The sequence below is a fragment of the Oncorhynchus mykiss genome, chromosome 19 (assembly GCF_057628025.1).
Source record: "Oncorhynchus mykiss isolate SJ-2025 chromosome 19, ASM5762802v1, whole genome shotgun sequence".
In the NCBI taxonomy this organism is placed as follows: Eukaryota; Metazoa; Chordata; class Actinopteri; order Salmoniformes; family Salmonidae; genus Oncorhynchus; species Oncorhynchus mykiss.
Genome location: NC_143040.1, coordinates 6,182,501 through 6,205,000, shown reverse-complemented (window position 1 = coordinate 6,205,000; position 22,500 = coordinate 6,182,501). Strand labels below are relative to the sequence as shown.

At 42.8% G+C, this 22,500-nt stretch overlaps 1 protein-coding gene across 1 annotated transcript in view; it reads right to left on the bottom strand.

Annotated features, from left to right (window-relative positions):
- Positions 1-22,500, bottom strand: part of LOC110516808 (adhesion G protein-coupled receptor L3) — a 361,807-nt gene that overhangs the window by 237,271 nt on the left and 102,036 nt on the right. Inside the window, 1 exon segment of the mRNA XM_090211801.1 lies at positions 496-709. Within this exon segment, the coding sequence (XP_090067927.1) occupies positions 496-709 (214 nt within the window).

Genomic DNA, 22,500 nt, shown 5'->3' with positions numbered 1-22,500 from the left:
GACAGACAGACAGACAGACAGACAGACAGACAGACAGACAGACAGACAGACAGACATACAAACACAGAACTATAATTCTAGATCAGCTCACCTGAGGGACATGATCTTCAACGGATGGATAGATGAACAGACAGACAGACAGACAGACAGACAGACAGACAGACAGACAGACAGACAGACAGACAGACAGACAGAGAGACAGACAGGCAGACAGACAGACAGACAGACAGACACAGAACTATAATTCTAGATCAGCTCATCTGAGCTGACATGATCTTCAACGGATGGATAGATGAACAGACAGACAGACAGAGAGACAGACAGACAGACAGACAGACAGAGAGACATACAGACAGACAGACAGACAGACAGACAGACAGACAGACAGACACAGAACTATAATTCTAGATCAGCTCACCTGAGGGACATGATCTTGTATGGATGGATAGATGAACAGACAGACAGACGTAGAACTATAATTCTAGATCAGCTCACCTGAGGGACATGATCTTGTATGCGTCGGGCAGGTAACATCTAGTATTCTCCATCTGCGCTGGGTCCGAGTCACAGATCTTGTCGTCGGTGCGTCCGTAGTTGGCGCTGTCAATCATGATGACGTCTGTGCCGGGGCAGCGTAGCTCGATGGGGTAGGACTCACAGGACAGTTCCCTACGGACCACCGCCATGGGGACAGGGGCTCGACTCACCGCTGTGTAGAGAAGACATATAGACAGGTAAATATAAACACACCCAGTCTCTCTCTGTCTCTCTGAACATATAAACATTGGACCCTGGTATTAGTTACATCTTGTAGAGAGAGAGAGGAGATATAGACAGGACCCTGGTATTAGTTACATCTAGTAGAGAGAGGGAGGAGATATAGACAGGACCCTGGTATTAGTTACATCTAGTAGAGAGAGGGAGGAGATATAGACAGGACCCTGGTATTAGTTACATCTAGTAGAGAGAGGGAGGAGATATAGACAGGACCCTGGTATTAGTTACATCTAGTAGAGAGAGGAGATATAGACAGGACCCTGGTATTAGTTACATCTAGTAGAGGGAGGAGATATAGACAGGACCCTGGTATTAGTTACATCTTGTAGAGAGAGGAGATATAGACAGGACCCTGGTATTAGTTACATCTAGTAGAGAGAGAGAGGAGATATAGACAGGACCCTGGTATTAGTTACATCTAGTAGAGGGAGGAGATATAGACAGGACCCTGGTATTAGTTACATCTAGTAGAGAGAGAGAGGAGATATAGACAGGACCCTGGTATTAGTTACATCTAGTAGAGAGAGGAGATATAGACAGGACCCTGGTATTAGTTACATATTGTAGAGAGAGGGAGGAGATATAGACAGGACCCTGGTATTAGTTACATCTAGTAGAGAGAGGGAGGAGATATAGACAGGACCCTGGTATTAGTTACATCTAGTAGAGAGAGGGAGGAGATATAGACAGGACCCTGGTATTAGTTACATCTAGTAGAGAGAGGAGATATAGACAGGACCCTGGTATTAGTTACATCTAGTAGAGAGAGGGAGGAGATATAGACAGGACCCTGGTATTAGTTACATCTAGTAGAGAGAGGAGATATAGACAGGACCCTGGTATTAGTTACATCTTGTAGAGAGAGGGAGGAGATATAGACAGGACCCTGGTATTAGTTACATCTAGTAGAGAGAGAGAGGAGATATAGACAGGACCCTGGTATTAGTTACATCTTGTAGAGAGAGGAGATATAGACAGGACCCTGGTATTAGTTACATCTAGTAGAGAGAGGAGATATAGACAGGACCCTGGTATTAGTTACATCTAGTAGAGAGAGAGAGGAGATATAGACAGGACCCTGGTATTAGTTACATCTAGTAGAGAGAGGAGATATAGACAGGACCCTGGTATTAGTTACATCTAGTAGAGAGAGGAGATATAGACAGGACCCTGGTATTAGTTACATCTAGTAGAGAGAGGGAGGAGATATAGACAGGACCCTGGTATTAGTTACATCTAGTAGAGAGAGAGAGGAGATATAGACAGGACCCTGGTATTAGTTACATCTAGTAGAGAGAGAGAGGAGATATAGACAGGACCCTGGTATTAGTTACATCTTGTAGAGAGAGGGAGGAGATATAGACAGGACCCTGGTATTAGTTACATCTAGTAGAGAGAGGGAGGAGATATAGACAGGACCCTGGTATTAGTTACATCTTGTAGAGAGAGGAGACACAGACAGGACCCTGGTATTAGTTACATCTAGTAGAGAGAGGGAGGAGATATAGACAGGACCCTGGTATTAGTTACATCTTGTAGAGAGAGGGAGGAGATATAGACAGGACCCTGGTATTAGTTACATATTGTAGAGAGAGAGAGGAGATATAGACAGGACCCTGGTATTAGTTACATCTAGTAGAGAGAGAGGAGATATAGACAGGACCCTGGTATTAGTTACATATTGTAGAGAGAGGAGATATAGACAGGACCCTGGTATTAGTTACATCTAGTAGAGAGAGGAGATATAGACAGGACCCTGGTATTAGTTACATCTTGTAGAGGGAGGAGATATAGACAGGACCCTGGTATTAGTTACATCTAGTAGAGAGAGAGGAGATATAGACAGGACCCTGGTATTAGTTACATCTAGTAGAGAGAGAGAGGAGATATAGACAGGACCCTGGTATTAGTTACATCTTGTAGAGAGAGAGAGGAGATATAGACAGGACCCTGGTATTAGTTACATCTAGTAGAGAGAGAGAGGAGATATAGACAGGACCCTGGTATTAGTTACATCTAGTAGAGAGAGAGAGGAGATATAGACAGGACCCTGGTATTAGTTACATCTTGTAGAGAGAGAGAGGAGATATAGACAGGACCCTGGTATTAGTTACATCTAGTAGAGAGAGGGAGGAGATATAGACAGGACCCTGGTATTAGTTACATCTTGTAGAGAGAGAGAGGAGATATAGACAGGACCCTGGTATTAGTTACATCTTGTAGAGAGAGAGAGGAGATATAGACAGGACCCTGGTATTAGTTACATCTAGTAGAGAGAGGGAGGAGATATAGACAGGACCCTGGTATTAGTTACATCTTGTAGAGAGAGGAGGTATAGACAGGACCCTGGTATTAGTTACATCTAGTAGAGAGAGAGGAGATATAGACAGGACCCTGGTATTAGTTACATCTAGTAGAGAGAGAGGAGATATAGACAGGACCCTGGTATTAGTTACATCTAGTAGAGAGAGGGAGGAGACATAGACAGGACCCTGGTATTAGTTACATATTGTAGAGAGAGGGAGGAGATATAGACAGGACCCTGGTATTAGTTACATATTGTAGAGAGAGGGAGGAGATATAGACAGGACCCTGGTATTAGTTACATATTGTAGAGAGAGGGAGGAGATATAGACAGGACCCTGGTATTAGTTACATCTTGTAGAGAGAGGGAGGAGATATAGACAGGACCCTGGTATTAGTTACATATTGTAGAGAGAGGGAGGAGATATAGACAGGACCCTGGTATTAGTTACATCTTGTAGAGAGAGGGAGGAGATATAGACAGGACCCTGGTATTAGTTACATATTGTAGAGAGAGGGAGGAGATATAGACAGGACCCTGGTATTAGTTACATCTAGTCGAGAGAGGAGATATAGACAGGACCCTGGTATTAGTTACATCTAGTAGAGAGAGGGAGGAGGTATAGACAGGACCCTGGTATTAGTTACATCTAGTAGAGAGAGAGAGGAGATATAGACAGGACCCTGGTATTAGTTACATCTTGTAGAGAGAGGGAGGAGATATAGACAGGACCCTGGTATTAGTTACATCTAGTAGAGAGAGGAGACACAGACAGGACCCTGGTATTAGTTACATCTTGTAGAGAGAGAGAGGAGGTATAGACAGGACCCTGGTATTAGTTACATCTTGTAGAGAGAGGGAGGAGATATAGACAGGACCCTGGTATTAGTTACATCTAGTAGAGGGAGGAGATATAGACAGGACCCTGGTATTAGTTACATATTGTAGAGAGAGGAGATATAGACAGGACCCTGGTATTAGTTACATCTTGTAGAGAGAGGAGATATAGACAGGACCCTGGTATTAGTTACATCTTGTAGAGAGAGGGAGGAGGTATAGACAGGACCCTGGTATTAGTTACATCTAGTAGAGAGAGAGAGGAGATATAGACAGGACCCTGGTATTAGTTACATCTTGTAGAGAGAGGAGATATAGACAGGACCCTGGTATTAGTTACATCTTGTAGAGAGAGGGAGGAGGTATAGACAGGACCCTGGTATTAGTTACATCTAGTAGAGAGAGAGAGGAGATATAGACAGGACCCTGGTATTAGTTACATCTAGTAGAGAGAGAGAGGAGATATAGACAGGACCCTGGTATTAGTTACATCTAGTAGAGAGAGGAGATATAGACAGGACCCTGGTATTAGTTACATCTAGTAGAGAGAGAGAGGAGATATAGACAGGACCCTGGTATTAGTTACATCTAGTAGAGGGAGGAGATATAGACAGGACCCTGGTATTAGTTACATCTAGTAGAGGGAGGAGATATAGACAGGACCCTGGTATTAGTTACATCTAGTAGAGAGAGAGAGGAGGTATAGACAGGACCCTGGTATTAGTTACATCTAGTAGAGAGAGGGAGGAGATATAGACAGGACCCTGGTATTAGTTACATCTAGTAGAGAGAGGAGATATAGACAGGACCCTGGTATTAGTTACATCTTGTAGAGAGAGGGAGGAGATATAGACAGGACCCTGGTATTAGTTACATCTAGTAGAGAGAGAGAGGAGATATAGACAGGACCCTGGTATTAGTTACATCTAGTAGAGAGAGAGAGGAGATATAGACAGGACCCTGGTATTAGTTACATCTTGTAGAGAGAGAGAGGAGATATAGACAGGACCCTGGTATTAGTTACATCTTGTAGAGAGAGAGAGGAGATATAGACAGGACCCTGGTATTAGTTACATCTTGTAGAGAGAGGGAGGAGATATAGACAGGACCCTGGTATTAGTTACATCTAGTAGAGAGAGGGAGGAGATACAGACAGGACCCTGGTATTAGTTACATCTAGTAGAGAGAGGAGATATAGACAGGACCCTGGTATTAGTTACATCTAGTAGAGAGAGAGAGGAGATATAGACAGGACCCTGGTATTAGTTACATCTAGTAGAGAGAGGGAGGAGATATAGACAGGACCCTGGTATTAGTTACATCTAGTAGAGAGAGGAGATATAGACAGGACCCTGGTATTAGTTACATCTTGTAGAGAGAGGAGATATAGACAGGACCCTGGTATTAGTTACATCTTGTAGAGAGAGGAGATATAGACAGGACCCTGGTATTAGTTACATCTTGTAGAGAGAGGAGATATAGACAGGACCCTGGTATTAGTTACATCTAGTAGAGAGAGAGAGGAGGTATAGACAGGACCCTGGTATTAGTTACATCTAGTAGAGGGAGGAGATATAGACAGGACCCTGGTATTAGTTACATCTAGTAGAGGGAGGAGATATAGACAGGACCCTGGTATTAGTTACATCTAGTAGAGAGAGGAGATATAGACAGGACCCTGGTATTAGTTACATCTTGTAGAGAGAGAGAGGAGATATAGACAGGACCCTGGTATTAGTTACATATTGTAGAGAGAGAGAGGAGATATAGACAGGACCCTGGTATTAGTTACATCTAGTAGAGAGAGGGAGGAGATATAGACAGGACCCTGGTATTAGTTACATCTAGTAGAGAGAGGGAGGAGATATAGACAGGACCCTGGTATTAGTTACATATTGTAGAGAGAGGGAGGAGATATAGACAGGACCCTGGTATTAGTTACATCTTGTAGAGAGAGAGAGGAGATATAGACAGGACCCTGGTATTAGTTACATCTTGTAGAGGGAGGAGATATAGACAGGACCCTGGTATTAGTTACATCTAGTAGAGAGAGAGAGGAGATATAGACAGGACCCTGGTATTAGTTACATCTAGTAGAGGGAGGAGATATAGACAGGACCCTGGTATTAGTTACATCTTGTAGAGAGAGGGAGGAGATATAGACAGGACCCTGGTATTAGTTACATATTGTAGAGAGAGGGAGGAGATATAGACAGGACCCTGGTATTAGTTACATCTAGTAGAGAGAGGGAGGAGATATAGACAGGACCCTGGTATTAGTTACATCTAGTAGAGAGAGGGAGGAGATATAGACAGGACCCTGGTATTAGTTACATATTGTAGAGAGAGGGAGGAGATATAGACAGGACCCTGGTATTAGTTACATCTTGTAGAGAGAGAGAGGAGATATAGACAGGACCCTGGTATTAGTTACATCTTGTAGAGAGAGGAGATATAGACAGGACCCTGGTATTAGTTACATCTAGTAGAGAGAGGGAGGAGATATAGACAGGACCCTGGTATTAGTTACATCTTGTAGAGAGAGGAGATATAGACAGGACCCTGGTATTAGTTACATCTAGTAGAGAGAGGGAGGAGATATAGACAGGACCCTGGTATTAGTTACATCTAGTAGAGAGAGGGAGGAGATATAGACAGGACCCTGGTATTAGTTACATCTAGTAGAGAGAGGAGATATAGACAGGACCCTGGTATTAGTTACATCTTGTAGAGAGAGAGGAGATATAGACAGGACCCTGGTATTAGTTACATCTAGTAGAGAGAGGAGATATAGACAGGACCCTGGTATTAGTTACATCTAGTAGAGAGAGAGGAGGTATAGACAGGACCCTGGTATTAGTTACATCTAGTAGAGAGAGAGGAGGTATAGACAGGACCCTGGTATTAGTTACATCTAGTAGAGAGAGAGGAGATATAGACAGGACCCTGGTATTAGTTACATCTAGTAGAGAGAGAGGAGATATAGACAGGACCCTGGTATTAGTTACATCTAGTAGAGAGAGAGGAGATATAGACAGGACCCTGGTATTAGTTACATCTAGTAGAGAGAGGGAGGAGATATAGACAGGACCCTGGTATTAGTTACATCTTGTAGAGAGAGGAGATATAGACAGGACCCTGGTATTAGTTACATCTTGTAGAGAGAGGGAGGAGATATAGACAGGACCCTGGTATTAGTTACATCTTGTAGAGAGAGGAGATATAGACAGGACCCTGGTATTAGTTACATCTAGTAGAGAGAGGGAGGAGATATAGACAGGACCCTGGTATTAGTTACATCTTGTAGAGAGAGGAGATATAGACAGGACCCTGGTATTAGTTACATCTTGTAGAGAGAGGGAGGAGATATAGACAGGACCCTGGTATTAGTTACATCTTGTAGAGAGAGGGAGGAGATATAGACAGGACCCTGGTATTAGTTACATCTAGTAGAGAGAGGGAGGAGATATAGACAGGACCCTGGTATTAGTTACATCTAGTAGAGAGAGAGGAGGTATAGACAGGACCCTGGTATTAGTTACATCTAGTAGAGAGAGAGGAGATATAGACAGGACCCTGGTATTAGTTACATCTAGTAGAGAGAGGAGATATAGACAGGACCCTGGTATTAGTTACATCTAGTAGAGAGAGGAGATATAGACAGGACCCTGGTATTAGTTACATCTAGTAGAGAGAGGAGATATAGACAGGACCCTGGTATTAGTTACATCTAGTAGAGAGAGGAGATATAGACAGGACCCTGGTATTAGTTACATCTAGTAGAGGGAGGAGATATAGACAGGACCCTGGTATTAGTTACATCTAGTAGAGAGAGGGAGGAGATATAGACAGGACCCTGGTATTAGTTACATCTTGTAGAGAGAGGAGATATAGACAGGACCCTGGTATTAGTTACATCTAGTAGAGAGAGGGAGGAGATATAGACAGGACCCTGGTATTAGTTACATCTTGTAGAGAGAGGAGATATAGACAGGACCCTGGTATTAGTTACATCTAGTAGAGAGAGAGAGGAGATATAGACAGGACCCTGGTATTAGTTACATCTTGTAGAGAGAGGGAGGAGATATAGACAGGACCCTGGTATTAGTTACATCTAGTAGAGAGAGAGAGGAGATATAGACAGGACCCTGGTATTAGTTACATCTAGTAGAGAGAGAGAGGAGGTATAGACAGGACCCTGGTATTAGTTACATCTTGTAGAGAGAGAGAGGAGGTATAGACAGGACCCTGGTATTAGTTACATCTAGTAGAGAGAGAGAGGAGATATAGACAGGACCCTGGTATTAGTTACATCTAGTAGAGAGAGGAGATATAGACAGGACCCTGGTATTAGTTACATCTAGTAGAGAGAGGAGATATAGACAGGACCCTGGTATTAGTTACATCTTGTAGAGAGAGGGAGGAGATATAGACAGGACCCTGGTATTAGTTACATCTAGTAGAGAGAGAGAGGAGATATAGACAGGACCCTGGTATTAGTTACATCTAGTAGAGAGAGAGAGGAGGTATAGACAGGACCCTGGTATTAGTTACATCTTGTAGAGAGAGAGAGGAGGTATAGACAGGACCCTGGTATTAGTTACATCTAGTAGAGAGAGAGAGGAGATATAGACAGGACCCTGGTATTAGTTACATCTAGTAGAGAGAGGGAGGAGATATAGACAGGACCCTGGTATTAGTTACATCTTGTAGAGAGAGGAGATATAGACAGGACCCTGGTATTAGTTACATCTTGTAGAGAGAGGGAGGAGATATAGACAGGACCCTGGTATTAGTTACATCTTGTAGAGAGAGGAGATATAGACAGGACCCTGGTATTAGTTACATCTAGTAGAGAGAGGGAGGAGATATAGACAGGACCCTGGTATTAGTTACATCTTGTAGAGAGAGGAGATATAGACAGGACCCTGGTATTAGTTACATCTAGTAGAGAGAGAGAGGAGATATAGACAGGACCCTGGTATTAGTTACATCTAGTAGAGAGAGAGAGGAGGTATAGACAGGACCCTGGTATTAGTTACATCTTGTAGAGAGAGAGAGGAGGTATAGACAGGACCCTGGTATTAGTTACATCTAGTAGAGAGAGGGAGGAGATATAGACAGGACCCCGGTATTAGTTACATCTAGTAGAGAGAGAGAGGAGATATAGACAGGACCCTGGTATTAGTTACATCTAGTAGAGAGAGGGAGGAGATATAGACAGGACCCTGGTATTAGTTACATCTAGTAGAGAGAGGAGATATAGACAGGACCCTGGTATTAGTTACATCTAGTAGAGAGAGAGAGGAGGTATAGACAGGACCCTGGTATTAGTTACATCTAGTAGAGAGAGGAGATATAGACAGGACCCTGGTATTAGTTACATCTAGTAGAGAGAGAGAGGAGGTATAGACAGGACCCTGGTATTAGTTACATCTTGTAGAGAGAGAGAGGAGGTATAGACAGGACCCTGGTATTAGTTACATCTAGTAGAGAGAGGGAGGAGATATAGACAGGACCCTGGTATTAGTTACATCTTGTAGAGAGAGGGAGGAGATATAGACAGGACCCTGGTATTAGTTACATCTAGTAGAGAGAGGAGATATAGACAGGACCCTGGTATTAGTTACATCTTGTAGAGAGAGGGAGGAGATATAGACAGGACCCTGGTATTAGTTACATCTAGTAGAGAGAGGGAGGAGATATAGACAGGACCCTGGTATTAGTTACATCTAGTAGAGAGAGGGAGGAGATATAGACAGGACCCTGGTATTAGTTACATCTTGTAGAGAGAGGGAGGAGATACAGACAGGACCCTGGTATTAGTTACATCTAGTAGAGAGAGGGAGGAGATATAGACAGGACCCTGGTATTAGTTACATCTAGTAGAGAGAGGAGATATAGACAGGACCCTGGTATTAGTTACATCTAGTAGAGAGAGGGAGGAGATATAGACAGGACCCTGGTATTAGTTACATCTAGTAGAGAGAGGAGATATAGACAGGACCCTGGTATTAGTTACATCTAGTAGAGAGAGGAGATATAGACAGGACCCTGGTATTAGTTACATCTTGTAGAGAGAGGAGATATAGACAGGACCCTGGTATTAGTTACATCTAGTAGAGGGAGAGAGGAGATATAGACAGGACCCTGGTATTAGTTACATCTAGTAGAGAGAGGGAGGAGATATAGACAGGACCCTGGTATTAGTTACATCTAGTAGAGAGAGGAGATATAGACAGGACCCTGGTATTAGTTACATCTAGTAGAGAGAGAGAGGAGATATAGACAGGACCCTGGTATTAGTTACATCTTGTAGAGAGAGGGAGGAGATATAGACAGGACCCTGGTATTAGTTACATCTAGTAGAGAGAGGGAGGAGATATAGACAGGACCCTGGTATTAGTTACATCTAGTAGAGAGAGAGAGGAGATATAGACAGGACCCTGGTATTAGTTACATCTAGTAGAGAGAGGAGATATAGACAGGACCCTGGTATTAGTTACATCTTGTAGAGAGAGGGAGGAGATATAGACAGGACCCTGGTATTAGTTACATCTTGTAGAGAGAGAGAGGAGATATAGACAGGACCCTGGTATTAGTTACATCTAGTAGAGAGAGAGAGGAGATATAGACAGGACCCTGGTATTAGTTACATCTAGTCGAGAGAGGAGATATAGACAGGACCCTGGTATTAGTTACATCTTGTAGAGAGAGGAGATATAGACAGGACCCTGGTATTAGTTACATCTAGTAGAGAGAGAGAGGAGATATAGACAGGACCCTGGTATTAGTTACATCTAGTAGAGAGAGAGAGGAGATATAGACAGGACCCTGGTATTAGTTACATCTAGTAGAGAGAGGGAGGAGATATAGACAGGACCCTGGTATTAGTTACATCTAGTAGAGAGAGGGAGGAGGTATAGACAGGACCCTGGTATTAGTTACATCTAGTAGAGAGAGGGAGGAGATATAGACAGGACCCTGGTATTAGTTACATCTAGTAGAGAGAGGGAGGAGATATAGACAGGACCCTGGTATTAGTTACATCTAGTAGAGAGAGGAGATATAGACAGGACCCTGGTATTAGTTACATCTTGTAGAGAGAGAGAGGAGGTATAGACAGGACCCTGGTATTAGTTACATCTAGTAGAGAGAGGGAGGAGATATAGACAGGACCCTGGTATTAGTTACATCTAGTAGAGAGAGAGAGGAGATATAGACAGGACCCTGGTATTAGTTACATCTTGTAGAGAGAGAGAGGAGATATAGACAGGACCCTGGTATTAGTTACATCTAGTAGAGGGAGGAGATATAGACAGGACCCTGGTATTAGTTACATCTTGTAGAGAGAGAGAGGAGATATAGACAGGACCCTGGTATTAGTTACATCTAGTAGAGAGAGAGAGGAGATATAGACAGGACCCTGGTATTAGTTACATCTAGTAGAGAGAGGGAGGAGATATAGACAGGACCCTGGTATTAGTTACATCTAGTAGAGAGAGGAGATATAGACAGGACCCTGGTATTAGTTACATCTAGTAGAGAGAGAGAGGAGATATAGACAGGACCCTGGTATTAGTTACATCTAGTAGAGAGAGGAGATATAGACAGGACCCTGGTATTAGTTACATCTAGTAGAGAGAGGAGATATAGACAGGACCCTGGTATTAGTTACATCTAGTAGAGGGAGGAGATATAGACAGGACCCTGGTATTAGTTACATCTAGTAGAGAGAGGAGATATAGACAGGACCCTGGTATTAGTTACATCTAGTAGAGAGAGGAGATATAGACAGGACCCTGGTATTAGTTACATCTTGTAGAGAGAGGGAGGAGATATAGACAGGACCCTGGTATTAGTTACATCTAGTAGAGAGAGGAGATATAGACAGGACCCTGGTATTAGTTACATCTTGTAGAGAGAGGGAGGAGATATAGACAGGACCCTGGTATTAGTTACATCTTGTAGAGAGAGGGAGGAGATATAGACAGGACCCTGGTATTAGTTACATCTAGTAGAGAGAGGAGATATAGACAGGACCCTGGTATTAGTTACATCTAGTAGAGGGAGGAGATATAGACAGGACCCTGGTATTAGTTACATCTAGTAGAGAGAGAGAGGAGATATAGACAGGACCCTGGTATTAGTTACATCTAGTAGAGAGAGGGAGGAGATATAGACAGGACCCTGGTATTAGTTACATCTAGTAGAGAGAGGAGATATAGACAGGACCCTGGTATTAGTTACATCTAGTAGAGAGAGGAGATATAGACAGGACCCTGGTATTAGTTACATCTTGTAGAGAGAGGAGATATAGACAGGACCCTGGTATTAGTTACATCTAGTAGAGAGAGGAGATATAGACAGGACCCTGGTATTAGTTACATCTAGTAGAGAGAGGAGATATAGACAGGACCCTGGTATTAGTTACATCTTGTAGAGAGAGGGAGGAGGTATAGACAGGACCCTGGTATTAGTTACATCTAGTAGAGAGAGAGAGGAGATATAGACAGGACCCTGGTATTAGTTACATCTAGTAGAGAGAGGAGATATAGACAGGACCCTGGTATTAGTTACATCTAGTAGAGAGAGGAGATATAGACAGGACCCTGGTATTAGTTACATATTGTAGAGAGAGGGAGGAGATATAGACAGGACCCTGGTATTAGTTACATCTAGTAGAGAGAGGGAGGAGATATAGACAGGACCCTGGTATTAGTTACATCTAGTAGAGAGAGGGAGGAGATATAGACAGGACCCTGGTATTAGTTACATCTTGTAGAGAGAGGGAGGAGATATAGACAGGACCCTGGTATTAGTTACATCTAGTAGAGAGAGGAGATATAGACAGGACCCTGGTATTAGTTACATCTAGTAGAGAGAGGGAGGAGATATAGACAGGACCCTGGTATTAGTTACATCTAGTAGAGAGAGGGAGGAGATATAGACAGGACCCTGGTATTAGTTACATCTTGTAGAGAGAGGGAGGAGATATAGACAGGACCCTGGTATTAGTTACATCTAGTAGAGAGAGGGAGGAGATATAGACAGGACCCTGGTATTAGTTACATCTAGTAGAGAGAGGGAGGAGATATAGACAGGACCCTGGTATTAGTTACATCTTGTAGAGAGAGGAGATATAGACAGGACCCTGGTATTAGTTACATCTAGTAGAGAGGGAGGAGATATAGACAGGACCCTGGTATTAGTTACATCTAGTAGAGGGAGGAGATATAGACAGGACCCTGGTATTAGTTACATCTAGTAGAGAGGGAGGAGATATAGACAGGACCCTGGTATTAGTTACATCTTGTAGAGAGAGGAGATATAGACAGGACCCTGGTATTAGTTACATCTAGTAGAGAGAGGAGATATAGACAGGACCCTGGTATTAGTTACATCTAGTAGAGAGAGGAGATATAGACAGGACCCTGGTATTAGTTACATCTTGTAGAGAGAGGGAGGAGGTATAGACAGGACCCTGGTATTAGTTACATCTAGTAGAGAGAGAGAGGAGATATAGACAGGACCCTGGTATTAGTTACATCTTGTAGAGAGAGAGAGGAGATATAGACAGGACCCTGGTATTAGTTACATCTAGTAGAGAGAGAGAGGAGATATAGACAGGACCCTGGTATTAGTTACATCTTGTAGAGAGAGAGAGGAGATATAGACAGGACCCTGGTATTAGTTACATCTAGTAGAGAGAGGAGATATAGACAGGACCCTGGTATTAGTTACATCTTGTAGAGAGAGAGAGGAGATATAGACAGGACCCTGGTATTAGTTACATCTAGTAGAGAGAGGGAGGAGATATAGACAGGACCCTGGTATTAGTTACATCTTGTAGAGAGAGGGAGGAGATATAGACAGGACCCTGGTATTAGTTACATCTAGTAGAGAGAGAGGAGATATAGACAGGACCCTGGTATTAGTTACATCTAGTAGAGAGAGGAGATATAGACAGGACCCTGGTATTAGTTACATCTAGTAGAGAGGGAGGAGATATAGACAGGACCCTGGTATTAGTTACATCTAGTAGAGAGAGGGAGGAGATATAGACAGGACCCTGGTATTAGTTACATCTTGTAGAGAGAGGAGATATAGACAGGACCCTGGTATTAGTTACATCTAGTAGAGAGAGGGAGGAGATATAGACAGGACCCTGGTATTAGTTACATCTAGTAGAGAGAGAGAGGAGATATAGACAGGACCCTGGTATTAGTTACATCTTGTAGAGAGAGGGAGGAGACAGACAGGACCCTGGTATTAGTTACATCTAGTAGAGAGAGAGGAGATATAGACAGGACCCTGGTATTAGTTACATCTAGTAGAGAGAGAGGAGATATAGACAGGACCCTGGTATTAGTTACATCTTGTAGAGAGAGGGAGGAGATATAGACAGGACCCTGGTATTAGTTACATCTAGTAGAGAGAGAGAGGAGATATAGACAGGACCCTGGTATTAGTTACATCTAGTAGAGAGAGAGGAGATATAGACAGGACCCTGGTATTAGTTACATCTTGTAGAGAGAGGGAGGAGATATAGACAGGACCCTGGTATTAGTTACATCTAGTAGAGAGAGAGAGGAGATATAGACAGGACCCTGGTATTAGTTACATCTAGTAGAGAGAGAGAGGAGATATAGACAGGACCCTGGTATTAGTTACATCTAGTAGAGAGAGAGAGGAGATATAGACAGGACCCTGGTATTAGTTACATCTTGTAGAGAGAGGGAGGAGACAGACAGGACCCTGGTATTAGTTACATCTAGTAGAGAGAGAGGAGATATAGACAGGACCCTGGTATTAGTTACATCTAGTAGAGAGAGGAGATATAGACAGGACCCTGGTATTAGTTACATCTAGTAGAGAGAGGAGATATAGACAGGACCCTGGTATTAGTTACATCTAGTAGAGAGAGAGGAGATATAGACAGGACCCTGGTATTAGTTACATCTTGTAGAGAGAGGGAGGAGGTATAGACAGGACCCTGGTATTAGTTACATCTAGTAGAGAGAGGAGATATAGACAGGACCCTGGTATTAGTTACATCTAGTAGAGAGAGAGGAGATATAGACAGGACCCTGGTATTAGTTACATCTTGTAGAGAGAGGGAGGAGATATAGACAGGACCCTGGTATTAGTTACATCTTGTAGAGAGAGGGAGGAGATATAGACAGGACCCTGGTATTAGTTACATCTAGTAGAGGGAGGAGATATAGACAGGACCCTGGTATTAGTTACATCTTGTAGAGAGAGGGAGGAGATATAGACAGGACCCTGGTATTAGTTACATCTAGTAGAGAGAGGGAGGAGATATAGACAGGACCCTGGTATTAGTTACATCTAGTAGAGAGAGAGGAGATATAGACAGGACCCTGGTATTAGTTACATCTAGTAGAGAGAGGGAGGAGGTATAGACAGGACCCTGGTATTAGTTACATCTAGTAGAGAGAGGGAGGAGATATAGACAGGACCCTGGTATTAGTTACATCTAGTAGAGAGAGGAGATATAGACAGGACCCTGGTATTAGTTACATCTAGTAGAGAGAGGAGATATAGACAGGACCCTGGTATTAGTTACATCTAGTAGAGAGAGAGAGGAGATATAGACAGGACCCTGGTATTAGTTACATCTAGTAGAGAGAGAGAGGAGATATAGACAGGACCCTGGTATTAGTTACATCTAGTAGAGAGAGGAGATATAGACAGGACCCTGGTATTAGTTACATCTAGTAGAGAGAGAGAGGAGATATAGACAGGACCCTGGTATTAGTTACATCTAGTAGAGAGAGAGAGGAGATATAGACAGGACCCTGGTATTAGTTACATCTTGTAGAGAGAGGGAGGAGATATAGACAGGACCCTGGTATTAGTTACATCTAGTAGAGAGAGAGAGGAGATATAGACAGGACCCTGGTATTAGTTACATCTAGTAGAGAGAGGAGATATAGACAGGACCCTGGTATTAGTTACATCTAGTAGAGAGAGAGAGGAGATATAGACAGGACCCTGGTATTAGTTACATCTAGTAGAGAGAGAGAGGAGATATAGACAGGACCCTGGTATTAGTTACATCTAGTAGAGAGAGGGAGGAGATATAGACAGGACCCTGGTATTAGTTACATCTAGTAGAGAGAGGGAGGAGATATAGACAGGACCCTGGTATTAGTTACATATTGTAGAGAGAGGGAGGAGATATAGACAGGACCCTGGTATTAGTTACATCTAGTAGAGAGAGGGAGGAGATATAGACAGGACCCTGGTATTAGTTACATCTAGTAGAGAGAGGAGATATAGACAGGACCCTGGTATTAGTTACATCTAGTAGAGAGAGAGAGGAGGTATAGACAGGACCCTGGTATTAGTTACATCTAGTAGAGAGAGAGAGGAGATATAGACAGGACCCTGGTATTAGTTACATCTTGTAGAGAGAGGAGATATAGACAGGACCCTGGTATTAGTTACATCTAGTAGAGAGAGGAGATATAGACAGGACCCTGGTATTAGTTACATCTTGTAGAGAGAGGAGATATAGACAGGACCCTGGTATTAGTTACATCTAGTAGAGAGAGGGAGGAGATATAGACAGGACCCTGGTATTAGTTACATCTAGTAGAGAGAGAGAGGAGATATAGACAGGACCCTGGTATTAGTTACATCTAGTAGAGAGAGAGGAGGTATAGACAGGACCCTGGTATTAGTTACATCTAGTAGAGAGAGAGGAGATATAGACAGGACCCTGGTATTAGTTACATATTGTAGAGAGAGGGAGGAGATATAGACAGGACCCTGGTATTAGTTACATCTAGTAGAGAGAGGAGATATAGACAGGACCCTGGTATTAGTTACATATTGTAGAGAGAGGGAGGAGATATAGACAGGACCCTGGTATTAGTTACATCTAGTAGAGAGAGGAGATATAGACAGGACCCTGGTATTAGTTACATATTGTAGAGAGAGGGAGGAGATATAGACAGGACCCTGGTATTAGTTACATCTAGTAGAGAGAGGGAGGAGATATAGACAGGACCCTGGTATTAGTTACATCTTGTAGAGAGAGGAGATATAGACAGGACCCTGGTATTAGTTACATCTAGTAGAGAGAGGGAGGAGATATAGACAGGACCCTGGTATTAGTTACATCTTGTAGAGGGAGGAGATATAGACAGGACCCTGGTATTAGTTACATCTAGTAGAGAGAGAGAGGAGATATAGACAGGACCCTGGTATTAGTTACATCTAGTAGAGAGAGGAGATATAGACAGGACCCTGGTATTAGTTACATCTAGTAGAGGGAGGAGATATAGACAGGACCCTGGTATTAGTTACATCTAGTAGAGAGAGGAGATATAGACAGGACCCTGGTATTAGTTACATCTAGTAGAGAGAGGAGATATAGACAGGACCCTGGTATTAGTTACATCTAGTAGAGAGGGAGGAGATATAGACAGGACCCTGGTATTAGTTACATCTAGTAGAGAGAGAGAGGAGATATAGACAGGACCCTGGTATTAGTTACATCTAGTAGAGAGAGAGAGGAGATATAGACAGGACCCTGGTATTAGTTACATCTAGTAGAGAGAGGAGATATAGACAGGACCCTGGTATTAGTTACATCTAGTAGAGAGAGAGAGGAGATATAGACAGGACCCTGGTATTAGTTACATCTAGTAGAGAGAGAGAGGAGATATAGACAGGACCCTGGTATTAGTTACATCTAGTAGAGAGAGGAGATATAGACAGGACCCTGGTATTAGTTACATCTAGTAGAGAGAGGAGATATAGACAGGACCCTGGTATTAGTTACATCTAGTAGAGAGAGGAGATATAGACAGGACCCTGGTATTAGTTACATCTAGTAGAGAGAGAGAGGAGATATAGACAGGACCCTGGTATTAGTTACATCTAGTAGAGAGAGAGAGGAGATATAGACAGGACCCTGGTATTAGTTACATCTAGTAGAGAGAGGGAGGAGATATAGACAGGACCCTGGTATTAGTTACATCTAGTAGAGAGAGGGAGGAGATATAGACAGGACCCTGGTATTAGTTACATCTAGTAGAGAGAGGGAGGAGATATAGACAGGACCCTGGTATTAGTTACATCTAGTAGAGAGAGGAGATATAGACAGGACCCTGGTATTAGTTACATCTAGTAGAGAGAGGGAGGAGATATAGACAGGACCCTGGTATTAGTTACATCTAGTAGAGGGAGGAGATATAGACAGGACCCTGGTATTAGTTACATCTAGTAGAGAGAGGAGATATAGACAGGACCCTGGTATTAGTTACATCTAGTAGAGAGAGAGAGGAGATATAGACAGGACCCTGGTATTAGTTACATCTAGTAGAGAGAGGAGATATAGACAGGACCCTGGTATTAGTTACATCTAGTAGAGAGAGAGAGGAGACATAGACAGGACCCTGGTATTAGTTACATCTAGTAGAGAGAGGAGATATAGACAGGACCCTGGTATTAGTTACATCTAGTAGAGAGAGAGGAGATATAGACAGGACCCTGGTATTAGTTACATCTAGTAGAGAGAGAGGAGATATAGACAGGACCCTGGTATTAGTTACATCTAGTAGAGAGAGGAGATATAGACAGGACCCTGGTATTAGTTACATCTAGTAGAGAGAGAGGAGATATAGACAGGACCCTGGTATTAGTTACATCTAGTAGAGAGAGGAGATATAGACAGGACCCTGGTATTAGTTACATCTAGTAGAGAGAGGAGATATAGACAGGACCCTGGTATTAGTTACATCTAGTAGAGAGAGAGAGGAGATATAGACAGGACCCTGGTATTAGTTACATCTAGTAGAGGGAGGAGATATAGACAGGACCCTGGTATTAGTTACATCTAGTAGAGAGAGAGGAGGTATAGACAGGACCCTGGTATTAGTTACATCTAGTAGAGAGAGGAGATATAGACAGGACCCTGGTATTAGTTACATCTAGTAGAGAGAGAGAGGAGATATAGACAGGACCCTGGTATTAGTTACATCTTGTAGAGAGAGGAGATATAGACAGGACCCTGGTATTAGTTACATCTAGTAGAGAGAGGAGATATAGACAGGACCCTGGTATTAGTTACATCTTGTAGAGAGAGGAGATATAGACAGGACCCTGGTATTAGTTACATCTAGTAGAGAGAGGGAGGAGATATAGACAGGACCCTGGTATTAGTTACATCTAGTAGAGAGAGGAGATATAGACAGGACCCTGGTATTAGTTACATCTAGTAGAGAGAGAGAGGAGATATAGACAGGACCCTGGTATTAGTTACATCTAGTAGAGAGGGAGGAGATATAGACAGGACCCTGGTATTAGTTACATCTAGTAGAGAGGGAGGAGATATAGACAGGACCCTGGTATTAGTTACATCTAGTAGAGAGAGGAGATATAGACAGGACCCTGGTATTAGTTACATCTTGTAGAGAGAGGAGATATAGACAGGACCCTGGTATTAGTTACATCTAGTAGAGAGAGGGAGGAGGTATAGACAGGACCCTGGTATTAGTTACATCTAGTAGAGAGAGGAGATATAGACAGGACCCTGGTATTAGTTACATCTAGTAGAGAGAGAGGAGATATAGACAGGACCCTGGTATTAGTTACATCTAGTAGAGAGAGGAGATATAGACAGGACCCTGGTATTAGTTACATCTAGTAGAGAGAGGAGATATAGACAGGACCCTGGTATTAGTTACATCTTGTAGAGAGAGGGAGGAGATATAGACAGGACCCTGGTATTAGTTACATCTAGTAGAGAGAGAGAGGAGATATAGACAGGACCCTGGTATTAGTTACATCTTGTAGAGAGAGGGAGGAGATATAGACAGGACCCTGGTATTAGTTACATCTAGTAGAGAGAGGGAGGAGATATAGACAGGACCCTGGTATTAGTTACATCTAGTAGAGAGAGGAGATATAGACAGGACCCTGGTATTAGTTACATCTAGTAGAGAGAGAGAGGAGATATAGACAGGACCCTGGTATTAGTTACATCTAGTAGAGAGAGAGGAGATATAGACAGGACCCTGGTATTAGTTACATCTAGTAGAGAGAGAGAGGAGATATAGACAGGACCCTGGTATTAGTTACATCTAGTAGAGAGAGAGAGGAGATATAGACAGGACCCTGGTATTAGTTACATCTAGTAGAGAGAGGAGATATAGACAGGACCCTGGTATTAGTTACATCTAGTAGAGAGAGAGAGGAGATATAGACAGGACCCTGGTATTAGTTACATCTAGTAGAGAGAGGAGATATAGACAGGACCCTGGTATTAGTTACATCTAGTAGAGAGAGGGAGGAGATATAGACAGGACCCTGGTATTAGTTACATCTAGTAGAGAGAGGGAGGAGATATAGACAGGACCCTGGTATTAGTTACATCTAGTAGAGAGAGAGAGGAGATATAGACAGGACCCTGGTATTAGTTACATCTTGTAGAGAGAGAGAGGAGATATAGACAGGACCCTGGTATTAGTTACATCTAGTAGAGAGAGGAGATATAGACAGGACCCTGGTATTAGTTACATCTAGTAGAGAGAGGGAGGAGATATAGACAGGACCCTGGTATTAGTTACATCTAGTAGAGAGAGAGAGATATAGACAGGACCCTGGTATTAGTTACATCTAGTAGAGAGAGAGAGGAGATATAGACAGGACCCTGGTATTAGTTACATCTAGTAGAGAGAGAGAGGAGATATAGACAGGACCCTGGTATTAGTTACATCTAGTAGAGAGAGAGAGGAGATATAGACAGGACCCTGGTATTAGTTACATCTAGTAGAGAGAGGGAGGAGATATAGACAGGACCCTGGTATTAGTTACATCTAGTAGAGAGAGAGAGGAGATATAGACAGGACCCTGGTATTAGTTACATCTTGTAGAGAGAGAGAGGAGATATAGACAGGACCCTGGTATTAGTTACATCTAGTAGAGAGAGGAGATATAGACAGGACCCTGGTATTAGTTACATCTAGTAGAGGGAGGAGATATAGACAGGACCCTGGTATTAGTTACATCTAGTAGAGAGAGGAGATATAGACAGGACCCTGGTATTAGTTACATCTAGTAGAGAGAGGAGATATAGACAGGACCCTGGTATTAGTTACATCTAGTAGAGAGAGAGAGGAGATATAGACAGGACCCTGGTATTAGTTACATCTAGTAGAGAGAGAGAGGAGATATAGACAGGACCCTGGTATTAGTTACATCTAGTAGAGAGAGGAGATATAGACAGGACCCTGGTATTAGTTACATATTGTAGAGAGAGGGAGGAGATATAGACAGGACCCTGGTATTAGTTACATCTAGTAGAGAGAGAGAGGAGATATAGACAGGACCCTGGTATTAGTTACATCTAGTAGAGAGAGAGAGGAGATATAGACAGGACCCTGGTATTAGTTACATATTGTAGAGAGAGGGAGGAGATATAGACAGGACCCTGGTATTAGTTACATCTAGTAGAGAGAGGGAGGAGATATAGACAGGACCCTGGTATTAGTTACATATTGTAGAGAGAGGGAGGAGATATAGACAGGACCCTGGTATTAGTTACATCTAGTAGAGGGAGGAGATATAGACAGGACCCTGGTATTAGTTACATCTAGTAGAGAGAGAGAGGAGATATAGACAGGACCCTGGTATTAGTTACATCTTGTAGAGAGAGGGAGGAGATATAGACAGGACCCTGGTATTAGTTACATCTAGTAGAGAGAGGGAGGAGATATAGACAGGACCCTGGTATTAGTTACATCTAGTAGAGAGAGGAGATATAGACAGGACCCTGGTATTAGTTACATCTAGTAGAGAGGGAGGAGATATAGACAGGACCCTGGTATTAGTTACATCTAGTAGAGAGAGAGAGGAGGTATAGACAGGACCCTGGTATTAGTTACATCTAGTAGAGAGGGAGGAGATATAGACAGGACCCTGGTATTAGTTACATCTAGTAGAGAGAGGGAGGAGATATAGACAGGACCCTGGTATTAGTTACATCTAGTAGAGAGAGAGAGGAGATATAGACAGGACCCTGGTATTAGTTACATCTAGTAGAGAGAGAGGAGATATAGACAGGACCCTGGTATTAGTTACATCTAGTAGAGAGAGAGGAGATATAGACAGGACCCTGGTATTAGTTACATCTTGTAGAGAGAGAGAGGAGATATAGACAGGACCCCGGTATTAGTTACATCTAGTAGAGAGAGGAGATATAGACAGGACCCTGGTATTAGTTACATCTAGTAGAGAGAGGAGATATAGACAGGACCCTGGTATTAGTTACATCTAGTAGAGAGAGGAGATATAGACAGGACCCTGGTATTAGTTACATCTAGTAGAGAGAGGGAGGAGATATAGACAGGACCCTGGTATTAGTTACATCTAGTAGAGAGAGAGAGGAGATATAGACAGGACCCTGGTATTAGTTACATCTTGTAGAGAGAGGAGATATAGACAGGACCCTGGTATTAGTTACATCTAGTAGAGAGAGGAGATATAGACAGGACCCTGGTATTAGTTACATCTAGTAGAGGGAGGAGATATAGACAGGACCCTGG